The 19482-nt window shown below is 43.1% G+C and overlaps 2 protein-coding genes across 9 annotated transcripts in view; one reads left to right on the top strand and one right to left on the bottom strand.

The window, feature by feature from the left end:
* The first annotated feature begins 3353 nt into the window (after positions 1-3353).
* Positions 3354-17421, top strand: NDE1 (nudE neurodevelopment protein 1). Of its 3 annotated transcripts, none has more exons than XM_002197893.7 (9): positions 3354-3683; positions 7483-7610; positions 8159-8312; positions 11452-11600; positions 11943-12079; positions 13109-13285; positions 13704-13795; positions 14774-14910; positions 16016-17421. In XM_002197893.7, exons 2-9 carry the CDS (start codon positions 7525-7527, stop codon positions 16107-16109), a joined length of 1026 nt encoding a protein of 341 aa, XP_002197929.4. In that variant the 5' UTR covers positions 3354-3683; positions 7483-7524; the 3' UTR covers positions 16110-17421. The 3 variants fall into 3 exon arrangements, with proteins under 3 accessions (XP_002197929.4, XP_041575182.2, XP_030140431.4); XM_041719248.2 differs by lacking the exon at positions 3354-3683 and adding an exon at positions 3713-3733; XM_030284571.4 differs by lacking the exon at positions 3354-3683 and adding an exon at positions 3747-4086.
* A 1130-nt stretch (positions 17422-18551) lies between these two features.
* Positions 18552-19482, bottom strand: part of MYH11 (myosin heavy chain 11) — a 53399-nt gene continuing 52468 nt past the window's right edge. For 5 of the 6 annotated variants that reach the window (XM_072935735.1, XM_072935736.1, XM_072935738.1 and 2 more), the window contains one exon: positions 18552-19246. In XM_072935735.1, coding sequence (XP_072791836.1) covers positions 19108-19246 — 139 coding nt within the window. In that variant the 3' untranslated portion in view covers positions 18552-19107. The remainder of the gene's footprint in view (positions 19247-19482) is intronic. The other variant, XM_072935739.1, reaches the window with a different exon arrangement.

The raw sequence follows: 19482 nt of genomic DNA, 5'->3' as shown, positions 1-19482 counted from the left end.
TTGCACAGTGGATGAAAGAACAATAGGATAACAAACCGTGTCTCCAGGAAATCCTGTCGAGTGGCCTGGCCACCCAGCAGGTACTTGAACAGGTGTGGTCACGGCTCAGACATGTGGCAGGTAATAAGGGAATTACCAGGGTGCTGAATTGGGCTCTTGTAAGTAACAATTCTGAACACCTTGCACAGATTTTAAAGTTTCACATAAAACTTAATTCACACACACAAAAAAATCTGGGTAGCTTTGTCAGAGACATGCCCTTTAAAATATTTTTAGAAGCCCGTTCCCTTGACGGCAGTTTATAGTCCCAAGCCCAAGGACAGCAGTTAAATGTCACTCCAGTTCAGAAACCTGCTGTTTGCTTATTTTAACAGACATGTCTGTCTCTGTGCTTTCTCTGGGTGCCTTGGGCATTATTAGCTATTCCCCAAGTCAGATTTACACAGCTTGAAAATACAAATCAATGACTGGCCAACAAAAAAAGAACAACCTTCTCAGAACCCACTGGATTAGGCATTAGTGTGTCCCCACCCCTTGACAAAACACCTGAAGTCTGCTGGCCGAAGAAGCATCAAGAAATCTGTGGGCATCCACTCAGTCACTGGTCTGTTGTGGTGGCACTGGCAACTCGCTGGAGGTCACTGGGATTTACTCTCTTTAGGATTCTATAACTTTACAAAGTGGCATTTTTCCTCTTGCATCCTTGTGTTGCTAGTAGTGCTTGTCTCAACAACCTGTCCTCCAATTCTAGTTTTCCTGTTCTTGTCTTTCTACAGACAAGGCTCTGGCTCACAGTTTAACAGCTCTCTCAGAAGGCTGGGCCAAAGTCATGCAGCCAGTCCACATCACCCAGGCTGGGCTTGCTCCTCAGCTGGTGGCTGAGCCCCTCAGGGAGGGAGGTTAGTGACAGCACAGGGTGGGATCTGCTTTTTGGTGCCTCAGTACCTTTTGATCATAATTGTGGTATTAGGCTAAGCTGGAATTTACTTGCACCTTGGCCTAAGAGACTGCAGCCAGCAGCAAGGAGAAGCGCTGGTGACAAAGCTCAGAGCCACAGCCAGGATTGCCAGGGTCACTGGGGGTGTCACTGCTGTGTGCCAAGGCTGAGAGAGCTGCTGTGTCCTGCTCTGCTTAATAAACCAGTGCTGTTAATGAGCATTTGACAGTTTCATCAAAAATGTGTCACTTCGAGATATCAGAAGGTTTTTAAAGTAGAGAGAATCTGCTTCTTGCTTAAGCATGTGCAAATCTGATTTTGCATATACAGACTGCACAGAATTATATAACATCTTTAGAGATAGAAAAAAGGTTTTCTTGATGTTAAATACCTGCTCTTCAGTGATAGCAATATTTCCATATGATGTTCTAAATCATTTGTCACACTCATGGGTGTCAGTAATCCATTTGAAAAAAATAAAAAAGCAGTTCAGTTGTTGGTAATGACAACTGGTGAGCAGGTCCTGTTCCATCCATAGAGTGGGTGGTGTGGTGAGTTATTTAATTCTCTAAGAAAGGCAAGTATTTTTTCCCAACAGAAGTTAATTGACAAATGATAAGGTGTTACAACCTTACCAGAACTTACAGTGGATAAATTTTTGTCCACTTAGTTTTTGTGGAAGAATCAGTGTGGCCTTCTTATTAAAATAACCAGCACATGAATCTTAGCACCACAAAGATCTGCCAGTTATTAATTATTAATCAGCAAACTAAAAATAAATGCATAAAATAATTTATCCTCCTCTGCTAATTTTGAAAAAGACAAGTGTTCTCGTTCTTCTTGCAAACAAGGCAGTCACAGTGATTACAGTAACCTTTTTTAAGAATATTTATTGCTTGTATACAGTAGTGCCTCTGGTAGTGCCTCTGAGCCCCTGGCATTTGTTAGGGTGCTGTTTCACTGTTTCAGAATTGGACGAGAGGCTCTCAGCTTCCTCTGAAGTCAGAAATTTTGCTGTGTTTTATAAGTATTTCATGCTATCCTCAAAAATTTGCTGAAAGTGTTGAAGTAAAATGTCCTTTGTCCCAAACTTGTGAACAATGTATAATTTGTTTTAATTACTGGCAACATACTACAATAGTATGTGGTTTGTTTTCTGCAACTTATCTGATAATAAAAACATTCTTGGGTAATGACAGAACTGCAAATGCTATTAACCCAATTTTTTAAATGCCTTATGTAGTTTTCTCTTCATAGTTTTATGATAGCTTGTCTCCATTTACTTCTGCTGAACATCTGACCTGAAAATAGTTATTTTGCTGAATGCCTGACAAGAAAGTACAATAGTTTTTGTCACCCTTTTCTGTTAAAGTTATCTGAGTTATGGACAGATTCCTTGTAGTGCAATATTTATAGAAAAGCATCCACGCTTAGTTACAGTCCCAGCCTTACACAGCCTTTGGGAGAGGCGGATTTCCAGTTTAGGCAAGTCTCTTCAGACCCAGACCGTGCTCCAGGCCCGGCGTTACATCAGAGGGAGACAAAGCTGGGGCCGGGCTCCCGCTCGTGGGTGACACTCAGTGACACTCAGTGACACTCGGTGACACATGGCCCTGCCTGTGCGGCCGCAGTGATACACGTGTGATAATTTGTGTTTTTGTTTTGGCTCCGGAAACCATCGCCAGGCAGCACTAATCAGCGAGTGCTGTGTGCACGGTCGGTCGGTAGGAGCACACCTGGGGCAGCCTGAGGAAGTCTGTGCAGGGCTCGGGTCCCTTCCCATGGATGGATCCCGCCTGCGGGGCACGGCCGAGAATTCACGGGCTGCGGGAACCCTGCGGAGGCCGTCCTTTTCTGCAATGGTGACATCATGCTGGGATGGGGATGAGTGGAAGTGTCTAATATTTCATAGACTGCGACACAGAAACCTGTCCTTGCTGGGAAAAAGGGCACTTTGGTCTAAAGATGTTGGGCTGGCGTTAAAAATAGACACCAGCGCACTCTCGCTGCTTGCTTTGGCAGCAGAGGTCTTTTGAATTGAGAAAAAAAAAAATTAATGTAAAGCTTTTCCTCTTTTAGATAATTTTAAGGTCAATCACGCCTTTACAATTACGGCGCGTGCTGGTTTACACGCTTAGCACCTCTGAAGATGCGGAGCCTTGTGCGTGTGACTGTAGGTCATTGAACACGGGTTGGGGGGAGGTCGGGGGGGATGGTTTTGCGAGGCTGACGAGAGCCGGGAATGGGACCAAGAACGGGAATAGGACTGGGACTGGGAACGGGAACAGGAACGAGCCTGGCACCGGCCGCGGCCGCCGCCCCCGGCGGCTTTTGAAAGTCACCAAAGTTCCCGAAGCGCGTTTCGGCGGCGCTGATTGGTCGAGCGCCCCGCCGCACGTGACCGGCAGCCAATGGGGCGGCGGCACCGGCCGGGCCGGGAGCGGCCGTGCGGGCGCGGCGGGAGCGCGGTGAGAGCCCGGCACGGACCGGCACGGCACGGCCCGGGACACCGGCACCGGAGCGGGGACACGGCACACGGCACACGGGACCCTGCCCGGCTGCGGCCCCGCGCGGACCTGAACCTCCTCCCATTGCTGGAGTTGCTCGTGCGGGGCCGGTGGGGCGGGAGCGGAGCGTGGGAGCCGTGCCCGCTGGCGCAGCCCCCGCCCGGCTCGGTGCTCCTCAGGGATGGAGCGGGGCGCGCTGCCGCGCTGACTCCGGGCTCGCAGCTGCTGGAACCATCCAGGTCAGGCCCTTCAGCGCAGAGCTCCCTCAGGAGGCGCTGGGAAGTTGGAAGTATGGGAGCTGGACTGGTTACGGAGGACAGGAGGGTTTTGCTTCAGCCATTTGGAAGAGAAGCCCCGGAGAAGCCGATGGCTCTTTTCAGTGCTGGCTGTGGGATTCTGTAGTAATCCTGCTGCTCCCGTGACCTCTCCCTTTTCTTTCTCTTTTGTGGTGATTTTCTTTTGTATGGCTTAAACAAAAGAAAACAGGCCCATGTGTTACAGGAAGACCCTTTCAAGGGGAATATTTTAAGCAAATCTGAATTTCATAGGATGGGAAAGCTACTTTTCGGGAGCAAAGAGCTGGTTTACTTTGGTTTACATTTAGAAAAATAATGTCTAATAGGAGTTTTATCTCTGTCATGGGTAAGTCAGTAGCATTTCTGGAACTGTTTCACTTTTTTATTACAATGTGAATTTCTTTGACTTAGGCCATTAAGCATTGCTACAAAGGTACGCCAACATTCTTCACCGAACTAAATGTTCTTTTGTGAAGAAAAAAGTTCAGGATCAGGGTCGTTTTGAGTCCTTTGTTGTAGGACTGAAACAATCTAGGTTGGGGCCCTCATGAGTTTGGGTGAATTCGGACTGATTCCCAAACTGAAGTTCCTTCAATAATTTTGTGTGTTGTTTTTCTTGATACTTGCTTTTTTCCTGAGGAATTTTGCAATTCTGCTCTCACTGGTATGAAATTGTTTTCCGCAACATTTATGCTGCCGTGTTTTATTGCAAAATTCCAGTCCCCACCCATGATCGCTTCCCCTTCCTGCATTATGTGAAGGTTTGCGATGCCTGTGAGCAGCGCTTGAGCTGCCTGGCCAGATGTTCCTTCTGGCTTCGTGTGTGCTAAAACAAGCAAGGTGCAGCCAGCGTGTGCCTGTTACAGACTCTGGCCTGTAAACAGGGAGTTTAACAAGACTTACATGGTTTTTATTTGCACTCTTCTTAGACAAATGTCAGAAAAAAAAGTTTAAAAAAGCTTTAATACTTTGTCTCAAACTTGGAATTTTTCTTTTCAGTTTAAGTTTGTATTTTTTGTCTTTTTAGTTTGAAAATCTGAGCTAAGATGTAGTGCAGGGAAGGAAAGTAACAGGTCTTGGTTGAATGTTGCAGCAAAAAACATGTGCCTGTGGCACAGGACAGTTGCCACATCTCTGGAATAAGTACAGGTCCACTGTCCTTCCATGTATTTGCAGTTGAACAATTAATTTTAAATACTATTTAGTAATGGTGACCATGAAGCAGAGTGAGCCCTTAATGGATGACATCCTCAGGGGGCCCATACCATAATCTCATGTTCACAAAGACATCCCTGGCACTGAGGGGTGCAGCCCCTTTGTGCTGCTATGAATGTTCACTGGGTTCTCTGAAAGCCATATGGATCAGTTAAGGAAAGTTCTTCTCTGTGCACATCTACAATCTCAAAAAATTCTAATTACTAATGTCTTTTAGTTCTTCCAAAGTGTAATATGAAAACACAGAAGCCAGATCTGAGCATATTCAAGATTTTGAAGTTGATTGAAACTGTCTTTTGGTTCCAAAGGGTTGTTGAAAGCTTTTCAGAGCAAAGATGTCTTGCAGTTTATCTTTATCTTTCCTGAATTATTTTTGTTGACTGTCCAAACACAGATATTTGATTTATTATAATGCTTGTGTCAGAAAAAAGTCCTTTTTGGATTTTTTTTTTTTCTCCACGAGTGTGCTGCAAGGATCATTATGTGTGTACACAGTGCCTTGAGCAGAAGGACATGCTTATTAACATCAAAGGCACTTTCAGTTCACTTAAAAATAACAGAGGAGATGTGACATAAACTATCCTAGGTCAAGAATGTAAATTATGCTTGGTCATGATTTTCTTTTTAATGGGCAAGAGTACTATTTGGGAAATCACTTTTTGCTCACACTCCTTTTCCTCTTTTTTTGTCCAGTGCATTCTTCGGCCTTGAGACCTTATGCTGGAAGTGTGTCAATACATTACACAGTGCTTTTATTTGTTTGAGGGAACACATGTGGCTTTGGCTAATGAACACATTGTGTCAAACTCAGTTATAAAAACTAAGGCTTAGTAACTTTTCTCCTCGGCTGCCAACTCCCCTTTTAAATAACATATAATTTCTGTGAGTGTGTAGCTGATACTGTGCACTGAGGTATGCAGGCACAGCCCCACTCAGCTGTGACGCTGCTTACTCCTTGCTCAATAATCTGATAATTACCTGGGCTTTGTGGCATTGCTTGGGTACGTAAGAATTGGGCTTTAGACTGCCAGACTGCTTCAAGTACTTTTGTCCGTAGTAGAGGTAAGAACTACTTGGGTTTGTCTCAGTACAGTTACTAAGTAGGTGGCTGTTACTCAATCCTATTTATACCAGATAATTTTTTGGAGAGCAAAGTCTTGACACAGGTTAAAGATATTTTCTTCCATAGAGTTCAATAGATGTGCAGTGTATGCACATTTTCTTTAGCCAAGACATCTGCTCAGAGAGTCTTATTCCAGCATTTTATGAGTATCATAAATAAGAGTAGAAGACAGGGCTGACATCTAAGTGATCTTTGAAGGCTTCAGCCATCCCTTCTTCTTTGTTCCATCAGTATTACCTCTAGGAAATGTTTTGCTCAGCAGAACTGAAATTGAAATTTCAGTGTTTCTTCAGTCATTAGATTTCCGTGATGTGGTTTTCTTTTTTTTTTCATGGCACTGTTATGAATTGTCCAATTCCACCTGTATTTGCTGTTCTTGATCTTATTTGGTATCAGTTTGGTTAAATTGATAATGTCTGAGTGGAATCTTTGCCTCACCCAGGGCTGGACATGGGCAGGTTATGCACAGCACTAGGTTTGATGTTTTTCCATTGTCAAGACTAACTACTATGACATGATATTTGTTGCTGACCCGTTTCACAGAGAGTGTCATGCACATCACAGGGCATTATTTTATTTAATTGTGGTGTTTAGATACTTAAGTCCTCAAGTGGGAGTGACCAGCTTAAGGGACTTGATTCCCCTGTGGCTCTTCCGTGTGTCATTCCCATTTGGGACTGTGTCCTGTGACCGGGTTTGGGCTGGCACAGGGACAGCTGGATTGTCTGGATTGCTGCAATCTTAACTGCATACCTAGCCCAGCCTGTGGTATCCTGCTAAAACCTCTGGGCAGCTTTTACCCTCCCTTCTCCCATGGCTCTCTGAGGTATCCAGATATCTTGTGGCTATACATGGGTTTTGATAGTTCAGGTTTAAAGTTGGGTAGCTTTGTCTTGTTGACCTAGGAAGAAAATTTTCACCTGTGCAGCAGTTAAGTCCATAAAAAACGTATGTGTTCCTTTAAATGTTAACTCAAGAAATCAGTATCTTGAGTACCTAATCTCTGTCTCTTTGAAGTTTCTCTTTAATTTCATGATAGGTGTCTTTAGGGTTGTTGAATTACAGTGTGTTTGGGGCTGAAGTTGTGCCTGCATCTTGTGTTCTCTGCGCACTGGCACAGCTGCAGCTCAGGTTTGGGGTTTGTGTACTCAGAGGTGCCAAAGGTGCTTGCTTGCAGGGAATGGGGTGTAAGCCTGCAGCAGCGTTGGGAGAACTGGGGAGAGTGACTTAGCAGGAATTCTTTCACATTTATGGTCAGTCTGACAGAGTCCTATCAGGGCTGGCCTTTAGTTTGGTCTCCGGGTGAGCAGTGACTGTGTGGGAGGAGGGGTGTTCTGCTCTGCAGCAAGGAGGATGAGGCTGCTCACTGCCTGAGTTCTTATGCTTGACCCTGTAATTTTTCAGGGGGGGAAATGAAACAAGAGTTTTAGACTTTGAGGACTCATTATGGAAGACTCAGAAGTACATCACTTCAGCTCAGTGGAAGAGGAAACCAGATACTGGAAGGAGTTGGCTATGAAATACAAGCAGTGGTAAGGCAGTGGCTTCATTCTTCCAAGTGGTTGGATAAGGTGCATAACACTTCATGCAAAGACACAGCTCTCTCATTGCTGCTTGTTTAGCTTGTTGGAGGATTGTTTCAGTAGAATTGTTCAAGAATATAAAACATTTCCCTTCATCTTTCTCTCTGTTCCTAACTTTTTGTTGTTAATCAATAACAGCTTTCTTTATATTTCCAAGTAAATAATAGAATTGACTAATGGAATAAATGTGCAAGGGAGTGGACAATTGCCAAAATAAAGAGACGCCACATAGCCTCAATATCTACAGTGTGAAGACAGACTCTGGGGTTTTTCTGATTATTTGGACTTTTTTATTTCTTTACCAGTTTGCTATGGGTTGACTTCCCATGCATGGCAGGGAGACATTTGCATACGTTCCTCTCTTCCTATTGAATACATATATTGGAGAAGGGCATATAGCCTGTGTTCAAGAGCAGTTTTGTTTTTACCTTGAGTGTATGAGATGTTTTTTTCCATTGTTCATTGTGATCAGTTGTGTTGCTGGAATTTCTCTCTAGCGCTGAGAATACCCAGGAGGAATTGCGTGAATTCCAAGAGGGGAGCCGAGAGTATGAAGCTGAACTGGAGACTCAGCTGCAGCAAACAGAGTCCAGGAACAGAGACCTCCTGTCAGAGAACAACCGCCTGCGGATGGAGCTGGAGTCGGTGAAGGTGGGAGCTGCTGGTGGGCACATCCTCAGTGCAGGGCTGAGCAGGGCAGGTGTTTGCAGACTCTGCCCCGTGGCCTCGCCTCAGCATTACAGAAAAATTGGCCAGAAAACTGCAGAAGGGAAAGTCTTGAAAAGTCAAGAAATGCCAACCTGCTGTCTGCTCTGAGGATTCTGTGTTCCTTGGTGGTGTTCCTGGAGGCCTGTTCACAGGTTGTGTGTGGCTGTGTGTCAGGATAGATTTCAGATGGGAGAAAATTGTCCACAGTGGAGTGGAGGCTGAGTGTGAGCACAAGAGAGCTGCTGTTCTGTTCCTTCTTCCATCTATTTAGTGCTTTTGTTCATAGCTTTCTTGCTGTCTGCATCATGCAGTCACAGATAATATTGCAGAACAATCAAAGTACAAACACTGCAGCTGTGTTTTTGCATTACGTAAGGAAGCTCAGTTTAAAACCCTTTTTACATAGTTATGTATTTATTATCTGACATTGCAGATAAGCTGGGAAGCAGCAGCTGGTGAGTAACACATAGAATTGAGAGTCATAAAATAGTTTCAGTCCTGGTTTTGTTATTGAATCTCTCTGTCCTTAGGGAAAAATGAGTTTTTCTTTTTGCACTTAGCATTCTGTGAAAATAAGAACCAGCAGAAAGGCATTAACTTCCAGTACTATAAAGCATAAAGGATATGAACTGTTTGAGATGAGGCTTCTTAACATTGTGGCTTAAGAAACAATGAAGCTATCTAGAGTATGAAGAGTGGTGAGATGGTGAAGAGTGATGAGATAGTGCTGTGCTGATTGAGAGGTTCAGGAGATACTGGTAAGTTCTCTTAAATTTGGGAAAAATGGTTATTGAAACTGGTGTGACTTTTTAAAGTTTTAATTTAGGCGTTTTGTTTACAGATGAGTTCTAGTCACCCAAGAAATACTACACTGTGTTTTGTAGGGCTAGCTCAATCTCTGTGGAAGCAGAGATTAATGTAATTGCACTTCTTGTATTCAACTGGATGCAATAATGAGCTAATGGGAGTGAAGGTATTTGTATAAGTGATTAATCACTGGATGAATCCAGATTTGCAATGCCTTTTGTTTAAACGGTTGTCCAAATTACTGTCTTAAGGAAATACTCTTCTGTTCCAGGCACGTGTTCTATCACTCTAGCACTAGCTTAGCCTTTTCCTCCACTCCCTGCTTTTTGATAGCAAGACCTTCAAGACTTGTTTCATTGTATTTATGTTGCTTTAATCCGTGTTATTGTTGTAGGACCTTAGAAATATTAGGTGTTGTGCATGTTATATAGAGTATTGATCTGCTGTTCCAGGTAGTCACATAAACCCATGGAAGCTGATGGGCTTGGGGAGAAGACAAAAGTTTTAAAAATAAAACCCATAGTTCATTTAATTGAGGAATGTGTAGATGATTTTCTTTCTCTAGAGTAGCTGGGATGAGAGGAAAGGCCAGTGAACCAGGCAAAACAGTGAGGAAGGAAAATAGTAGGAAGCAATACAGAACCTCAAAAAGTGGAGGGTAGCCATATTTTAGAAAATCTGAAATGATTCTTCACAGTAGATAACTTTCTTAAAATATATTCTGCTTGAAATAAACCATTCAACAATTGGCTATTCATGCAGCTTGCAAACTGCAGTAACAGCCTGCAGTGAAGGAACAGAGCCACCATTGAGGGCCAGATCAGCTGATAGTTTATTACAATTGGCTAAAAACAAAGACTCAGACCTTGCAGTTCTGGTCTTTTATCTGAATCAATTCAAGAGCAAAGCATTAATCTCGTGAAGCTATTGAGCAGCAGTGTTAACTGAGCCCATCAAGGGTTGGGATCTGCATCTAGGTCAGCACCAGTGAACTTTGCCAGGCCCACACAGCTTGTGGCTCTGAGCTGACCAGCCCAGTGTGTGTGCCTGCTCCCTCTCAGAAATCAGAGCTCACACGACCTAAAAACTGATGGGAATGGTGCTTTGGAGGGTTAGTTTAGAGAGTTCTGAGAAAGTAATTGAAAGTAATATGCCTCTTGGAGCTTAGAAGCTCTTATCAGTGTTTCAGAGGTTTGGAATTACAGCAGTGTCACCACACTGCAGTCAAATAAGGCTTTCTTAGTTCAGGGTAGATATCTCTTTACCTCCTCCTTGTCTATGCATTTCATGTGCTAAAATAGCTGTCTTCACATTATCATCCACACTAAACTACTTGCCATGGTTTTCAAATTCCAGTGCATGGATTTGTTTCCAGTGACTTCAAGTGTTTTGTACTTGAATTCTGTCTGGAGAGTACTTCAGGAATGTTGCTTACACAGCAATCTTAAAGTTTCCAAAAAACATCTGGCATGTTGAAGTGGTCTGACAGCAAGGTGGTTGAGTATAAAGCATTGTAATAGTGTGTTCTGGAGCTTTCCCTGTCACATGGGAAAGCTTTCCTATGTCACATACTGTGGAACTTACTCCACATTTAGTGGCAGTGCAGGAGAGAGATCTGATGTGGAAGCTGAGTCTTCCTCCCTGCCTATGCCTGTTTTAAATGTACCCTTGTATACGTGGTGTAGAGAGAGACAGGGTTTGGTTTAGAGGGTACCCAAAAAAAGTGTGCCTGTACCTGAAATGTTCTAGAATTCTGAACCTGCTTTGGGCTAATAAAGCCACATGGGCAGAGCAGAATCTTGCTGATTCCACAGCAGCATGTAACAGGGTCACACTTGGAATTTTTTTAAAATTTTTCTTACTTTGGCTCCTAAATATTGCCTGACTTTGTATAAGGGCTGAAAATAAGTGTCTTCTCTTGCGTGCTTTGTGTATTGCTAAGAAACTGTGCTGAGTCAGGCTGTCTGGGAGAGGCAAGGAATGGCCCTGTGCTGTGAGTGTTGGGAACTGTTCCCCAGCACTTTTGTTTGATAAGGAGTGACAGGAAGAGCTCTTGTCTGCTGGCAGCCCAGAAATGTGTTGAATTTGAATACATTTCTGTGTTCAAAACTGTGTTCAACAATTGAATTTGTTGTGTTTTACCATACGTAAAATGATGTTTCTCAAAAATCTTCAGAGCATCTCTCTGTGCCTTTCAAGGGGCTCAGACAATGCTGCAAAAAGAGAGCATGTGTTGCTAAGTACCTGATGTGCTGTTTGATTTGCCTTTGAGTAGGAAAAGATTGAAATGCAACATTCAGAAGGATACAGGCAGATCTCTGCGCTGGAAGATGACTTGGCACAGACACGAGCTATTAAAGAGCAGCTTCAGAAATACATTAGAGAACTCGAGCAAGAAAATGATGATTTGGAAAGAGCAAAAAGGTGATCTGCTTTTTGTGTGTTTTTTTTTTTTTCACCTCTATTCTGTCCTGCAAGTGTGGTGGCACTAAGCTGTTTGTGACACTGTTTGTTAGCATTGCCATTCTGAACTACCACTTGTTTGATGATTGTGTTGAAGAGATTGGTTGCAGATGGGCAATGTGATAATTATTTTTTTACCTCTCCCACTCCCCTGGCTGCGTTCTTTCATATATTTCAAGCTAAAAAAAATGTTAATAAAACAAAGCAAACCAAACAAAAATGCAAGTGTCCATTTTCTTGTGAGAGAGAATTCTCCATGTGCTTGAAGGATCTGGTGGTGACACGTAGTGCACTCTTTTTCAGAGCCACTATCATGTCCCTGGAGGATTTTGAACAGCGTTTAAACCAGGCTATTGAAAGAAATGCTTTTCTGGAGAGTGAGCTGGATGAGAAAGAAAACCTTCTGGAGTCTGTGCAGCGCCTGAAAGATGAAGCTAGAGGTTAGAAGTTATTTGTATATTTTCCTTTCTCTTCTGCTGCCTTGTAGCTGTTTGGTCCTCTCCATATGCCTTAGAGCTGGGCTTTTAACTTTGTTTCTTTAAAGCTTGGTATCTGAAATATAGAAACAAGTAAGGAAACTTAAGAATGTTCTGCCCCCTCCTTGAACTCCTGACATTATTCCAGAGCTCTCACAGAAACAGAAGTCTGTTCCAGCCTTCTCCTAATCAGAGCTTCAGGGAGTTCAGCCAGTCCAGCTGGGGCCTGTGCTGGTGTGGCTTCCCATGAAGGTCAGCTTTAATACACACTAACCTCATTGTTTCCTGGGCTGTGGGAAATGGAGCCAATGAAGCACTAATGGGGAAGTAAAACAGGAGGGCTGTGACTGGCTTTTGGTTGTCTTGGAATGCTCTGGCTTTTTGCTATCTGTTGACAAGGCTGGGTGAGAAGAGAGAGACCCTGGAGCTGGATAAACAGCTGCGTTCTGATCTTGGATTCTGTGCCCCTGAGTGGCATCCATAAGCTACAGCCAGGCTGTAGGACAGAAGTGCTCTATCCCTTGGTAGGTAATGATGTGGCTTCCACCTGGCCTCAGCTCAAGTTTCGTTCATGTGGAAACCAGGGTAGAAAAGGGTACAACAGGTAGGATCTCAACCTTGCAGGGAGCCAGAATGTAGCCAAGGTGTGCCAAGTTGCCAAGCCTCAGACTTGATGTGCGTTTGCTTACCAGCCTGTAACATTTGGCAAGGAGTTAATTCCCTGTCTGAAGGGGAGCTTCCTGAAAGGGTTTGAAAATTAAAGCCAGGTAACAGCAACTGAACTAACACTGCTAAAATATTTTGAGCCACAATCCCAGAAAGACCTTTAGTTATCTGGATTTTGAAGATATGCCTGGAGTAATCTTTTACAAAGATAAGTGACTTTACCTCACCTCTATGAGGAGAAAAATCTTTTGACAAAAGATTACCCTTTTTGGTTCTTACTTGGTGTCTGCATACTCCAGCACTTGCTTTGTGTTGCTTCCTTCATAGATCTACGACAAGAGCTTGCAGTGCAGCAGAAACAGGAGAAACCCAAAACACCAATGAGAGCTCCCCTGGAAGCAGAAAGAACAGACACTGCAGTTCAGGCCTCCTTATCTGTGCCCTCAACACCTGCAATGCGCCGGACACCCATCAGCATTCCCACCCCTGGGACGTTTAGGAGAGGTGACTGGCAGGGACTCACAGCTCACAAATACCATTTGATCCTCTTGGTTTTGCTGTAGTTTGCTCCCTTCTTTTCATTCCTCCTTTAGCCACAGAACCTAGTGTGTAGTGTAGTGTCACCCAAATCAAATCACCATGGTCTCCATATTCACAGACTGTGATTTTTTCTGGATTTATTAGTAGTCTGATCATTTCCAATTGACTTTAACTGTCTGCTGATAATGAGGGATGAGTGGTTGTGACTTTTTATTAGTTCACAACTGTCCCAGAGATGTTGGTCTAATTTAGGGGAAAGGTTTTAAAAACCTGTGTGATCTTTAATCCTGTTCCTTGAATCATCTTATCTAAGACAGTAGGGTCAATTTTATTTTTTTTTTCTTTCCATGAGTAACACATCCTTCTTTAACCTGCCCTGCAGGTCTTGAGGACAGTTATGGTGCAACCCCTCTCACACCAGCTGCAAGAATATCTGCACTTAATATTGTGGGAGATTTGCTGCGAAAAGTGGGGGTGAGTGATTACCTGCCAGGCAAAGCTTTTGGAACACTGGAGCTCTTGGAAACTGCACCCAGCACTGCTGTTCAGAGGAGACTCAAAAGAGTCTCTTACCCCCAGGTTAGCTAAGTGTGGCCTTGGGGTTGGTCTGGACTTCAAACTTTTTTGACCAACCCCCAAATGAAAATGGATCTTGCTTGTTTTTCTAATGGGGATAAGATGGGGATAAGATCTCCCTCTATGAATTTCTGGAAGTGCATGTGCATAAAAAGTAAGTCAGCATGAGTAAATTCAGAAGGGATCTGTTTCCATGAAAGGCAGAGAATTTAGCAGGCTGGTATTTGCTGTCCAAAAGGCTTCTGGTGAACTTTGCCTTAAGAGTCCAGTGGTATTTTGAGCAATGTCCTGCTAAGCTGTAGTTTGATATTTAAGGTAGTGCTGATGCTGGGAAAGTTATCCCATGACTTGTGTTACATTCCTTATGCCTTGGTGCTGTGTTGTTACAAACATTTGTATGAGGCTTTGATGGGCTGAGCTGCAGAACTGATGCAGCCAGAAAACAACTCAATAAAGGTGGAGTGATCTAGAATGGGAGCATGTGATGAAGAGTAAGATATCTGTGGCTCATTCTCTCTGATGTACCATGTCTAGGGAAGCTGATAGCTCATATGAATGTTTAGTAATCTAAAAATTTATGCCTGTAAGAAAGATGTAAAGATCTCTCTGAGGAAAGTGAAGATTTTGTCTTCCTGCTGGTGAAGAGCATCAGCTCCCTAGAGAAACAGATTCATCTTTAGAGAGATGGCTGTCTTCATCTCTTCACTAATTCAGAACTCATGTGGCACTAGCAGGTTCCTCTACTGGTCAGCTCACTCTTAAAGAAAGAAAAATACCCCAAACCTGCACACTTCAGTGCCATATTGGTGTGCCCTGATGCCATCTTGGGAAAGAGAACAGTCAATCTGATTGTCTTGTCTTGTCTGTTTACTTCAGGCTTTGGAGTCCAAGCTTGCCTCTTGCCGAAACTTTGTGTATGACCAGTCTCCAAACAGACCTGCAGTGTCCATGTACATGAACAGAGATGTCCTGGAAACACGGCTGAGTCCTCATCAGCCTCTGTGTGATACAGGGTGAGTGCTGGGCTCTGCTGGTGTCTCAGTGACAGCTGTTGGTGTTGGAACTTAGGGACTGATATTTAGCATATAAGTCTTTTTGTTGGTAGAGACAGATTTGTTTTCAAAGTATGTGAAATTCAGGTATTCAGGATTATGATGTGAATGGTTCAGGTCAGTTTAAAATTTGGAGTCATTAGCTGCAGAAATTTGAAGACTAGCTGCAATCAAGTTTTGAATACCTCAAATCTGAAGCATGTGCAAGATTGTTTTATTATAAATCAGTGTTTAACTGGGAGAAAGCATAACAGTTCTTGCTTATTGGTTCAATTTGTTTTATGCTTTATGTTCTTATACAAGTGATGTCTCAGGAATGTTATGGCATGTAGGGAGACTTCCCTTAGCATAGTTAAGATTCTTACTTATGGGAGAACTGGAAAAAAGGTGAATAGTGGGGTCCACTGAGAATGATGAGTTGCTAAGATGTGTTTTTAAGTAGCAGCTGACAGGAAGTTACCTTACTTAATGTACACATTTCTCTGAATGCATGACCAGTTGTCTTTTTTTAATCAAATGAAGAAAAATCATTGAGGTTATTACAAATTTCCATTCAGCGTCTGCTTAAACTCTGCCAATCCTGGACTGCACATTCTTTAGGTTCTGTGTAAGTTAAGTGCCTATAGTACACTCTGTTTCAGACTTAATTATTTAGGCAGACCCTTGTGCTGGTTTGTCCTGGTACCCAGTGCGAAGTGGTGTTGTTTAGAAGGAATGTTCTGCATTGTACTTGCTCTCCTAACCTGGAGAGAAACCTTATGAAAGCTCCTGCAAGAAAGCCTCAGGGCTTTCTCATACATTTACATATGCATGAGCTGATTATCTGTCTACTGCTGCAATGCTAAAGTGAAATTCCAACAGCTGTAAAAGATAGTGTTCATTACTCAGAGAGAAATGGAGCCCCGTGTTACAGTGAAAACTCAGCCCAGTTAAAGAATGGGTTCCTGCAGTGCTCAGAGTGCTGTTCTCTCATCTCTACTGGGTGGTTTGTTCTGGGAGTGAGCAGTTATCCTGGGCATGGTTACACTGAATGAGAAATGCCCTGACTTCAGTCTTGCGTTTGCAGGTTGGTGAAACGCCTGGAGTTTGGAACACGGCCTTCACACGTCCCAGGACCCGTGAGCCATCCCTCACAAAGTGTTGTCAAGATGCTGCTGTGAAAAGCTTGGCTGGCTTTGGGAAAGGAGAAATGTGTATTTCAAAGTTTAGTTTTAAAGAGAATATCAATGAGCAAGCAGACAGCAGTGTCAGGGTAGGTGAGAACTGAACAATTGGCAGTGGCTTCAGGTGGGGCCTCTGGGCAAGTTCTGTGGGTGACAAGGTGTGACAAAGCAATGCTGACTGTGGCGTGCAGGACTGGGAATTGCTTCCTGCATCAGCTACTGTAAATAGCTCTTTGAAGGTTGCTTCTTTTGACACTACCAAAGCCATAGTCCCCCTGCCTACAAGACAGCAATATTCACTATGCAGCTTCTCAGGCTTTGGCTTTTGGTGTTAATACACCACCAATTCTGGGTGGAATTCTGCTTTCTACCACGGGTGTTGTGTGCTGCAGTCACCCAGGTTAAAGAGAAAGGTGTATTTCTGCAGGGGAGCCGCTCAGCTCCTCATGGGGTGTTTGCTGATCAGAATGTTGCTGCACAATAACCTGCCTCTGTAGTGGCAAGATGTTTTTGTAGGCAATGATTTCTCATTCAGAACAGGTCATGGTTAAAGGTGAGACATGTCTAGTGCTGAGAGTACTCAGGAGATCCCAGAGCTAATAGAATATAGACTTTTTCCTTTTTCCTTTTTTTTTTGGTGTGAGTTTTTTTTTTTTTTTTAACCCCATAGTGGCTCATAAAAGCCTGGTGGTTGTAGGAGGGCAAACCTGATCAAGTTTCTAGTTCTAACATCTTGATAGGTGGGTTTTACTGCTTTATGAACCTCCCTTCACTAAGGTGCCTTGGGTGTTAGTGATTTTTTTATATTTTTATTTTTCTATATGAATATATCAGCTGTTACTAATTTAGAAATGCTTTTTTAGCCTGAAAAGCCCTTTATGCTAGAGAAGTCTATATGAGTAAAGAATGTTTTTTTAAAATAATATTCCCCCATATAGAATATTACTGTATTTGTTTTTTAAATGGACGAGATTCATTCCCAGTGTTAATGTATTTTATGGAAGCCTGTACTTGCAAAACAAATTATGACTAAACAATTTTATGGTTTTTTTTTTTTTTTTTTTTGTGACAGGGGATGGGGAGAGCTTCCTTGACAAAAGAATGCATAAATGGATTTGATGGGTTTGGGTGGGTTTTTTTGTTTGTTTGTTTGTTTGTGTTTTTTTTTTTTTTTAGGAAATGCCGTGCAAACAGCCGCTAAGGCACCTATTTCTCTACAATATGTAAACCACAGATCATTTATATTTCTCAGTCCACCTACAAAGTTGGTTTAACTGGGGAGCAGAATAAAGCTTATTTTGAATGTGAATTGTTGAAGCATTTTGAGTTTTTTGGCAAGTTATTGCTTTGGTTTATACATGTTCAATTTGCTGGTTCTGCTCCAAGCATTGGTACTTAAGACCATTTAATATGAAGTCTGACTTGCATGTCTTCTTGTTCCCACACATGCAGGCTCACAAACTGTGTTTACAGCCAGCTCTTGAGCATCTTTACAGCTCTGTGCCTGATGAAATCTTATCCAGTAACTCCTAAACCCTCTCTGCTCAGCTTGTCATCCTAATTGCTCTAAACAGATTCTTCCTTTACTCTTTCATGAGCAGAGAGAATTCTCTGGGCTCTGGTTCTGCTGGCTGAATGGTGCCAAGTCTGAATCCCCAGTCCGTGATCTCTGCTTTAGAAGAGATTTAGATGATTGCTTTAGCTGTCAAGGTGGACACTTGTGCGTGATTTGCTCTCCATGTTGTCACGCTGCTTAAGGTTCACTTGCTGTTCAATCAAAGGCACCAAGTAAGCTCTTTGCACTTGATTTAGAGTGATTTTACATCCTGTTTTGCTGTGCATGGCTCCCTGCTGCCCCGGTGTGACCACAGAGCTGCTGCTTTCTGAAAGTGCTTGGGCTGCAAGGGTTCACACTTGCACTACCAGGAGCAAGTGGCAGCTCCCAAGAGTAGGTTGTGGTCTTGCTGGAGTGCTCCAAAAATAAAAAGTAACTGCATGCTGATCCCTTAGTGCAGAGTAGCTTGGCTTGGATCCCTGCATTCTGTTTGGGCTGCTGTTCCTAATGGTTTCAGCCTGCTCCAGACATCAAAGGCCGGGTTCATTGCCCACAGACAGACAGGTAGGGCCCCCTCTGCTTTCCAGCTCCTGCTCCTGAGTGCTGCAAGTCTCTGCAGGTCCTGTGCCTGCCAGCCCTTGGATGCATCCCAGGGCAGCTCAGCACTGTGTGTCCCTGACAGATCAAACCTGCTCCCTGTGGTTATGCTGTTTTACATCCAACTTGGTGTACAAACCTTTTTGTATTTTTTCAAAAGCATTACTTTGAAGAAAATCAGGGTTTTGTTCTAATGATTACACATGAACTTTTGTAAGAAGTATTTCAGTTTTAGAGAAGCTCTGCTGCATCCCCCCTTTCCTTCAAGGGAAACCTGTACACAGGAATAGTGGAGTCATTTTTATAGCCTTTTATTAGTGTGTAAGCACATCCATGGTGCATATAAAACTAACAGTTGACTTAATTTGAACAAATGATATTTTTCAGTAAGTGATTAAAAAGGCACTTCCACCTTGTGAATTGTGCATCGGGGTGTAGTAACCAGGAGAAAACCTTATATTAATTGAATACTCAAATAAAAATGAAAGTTTAAGAAAAGATTAACTGACCAATGCCTTTTTTTCCCCTGCAACAATCTCACAAATCCTCTGTAGACTATAGTTTACTGGGATTTTAATCATTTGAGCTACTAGAACTCACTTTCTGCAAGATTCTCGAGGTGAATTACTCTGTTAAAAATCCCCACCTTTTCAAATACGCTTCATGGTACAAAAAATTTTGGAGTACTTTTAGTGTCAATCTATACATTGGAGACAAGGCAGTTGTGCTTTTATCTGTCAGAGGAGTGGGTGTATGTGACCTTGACACTAAGAGCAGACTTATACAGTGCTAAATATCGTCCTCCCTCCCTTCCCTTGCTGCAGTGCAGTTTTTGAAGCGTGTTTATTCACTGGCTTTTGTTCCATTGAAATCTCCATCTCTTGCATCCATTTCGTCATCAACTCCATCTGTTGCATTCTCAATTACTCTTCTGCCTCCAGATCTACGGGGTGGGGCAAAAGATGTTGGCTCATTTCCCCTCCTGCAGTAAGAGGGGAAAAAACAGAAAAAAGAAAATCAGGTGCTAGGTAATTTGGAATCCTCACAAATAAGTAGAATTTTGTAACAGGACTTCTGGGGCTGATGGTTCTAAATGCAGAAAAGCCAAGAGCTGTGGGCCTCTAATTCCACTTTCTGTTCTGTAACTTGTGATAGTAATTTGTGAACAGGCTGAGATTCCCAATTGCTTGGAAATGGGATGGGTTTCCTGTTCTTGTG

The sequence above is a fragment of the Taeniopygia guttata genome, chromosome 14, assembly GCF_048771995.1.
Source record: "Taeniopygia guttata chromosome 14, bTaeGut7.mat, whole genome shotgun sequence".
Lineage (NCBI taxonomy): Eukaryota > Metazoa > Chordata > Aves > Passeriformes > Estrildidae > Taeniopygia > Taeniopygia guttata.
The sequence above is the reverse complement of the archived record's forward strand: the minus strand, read 5'-3'. Positions and strand labels throughout refer to the sequence as shown.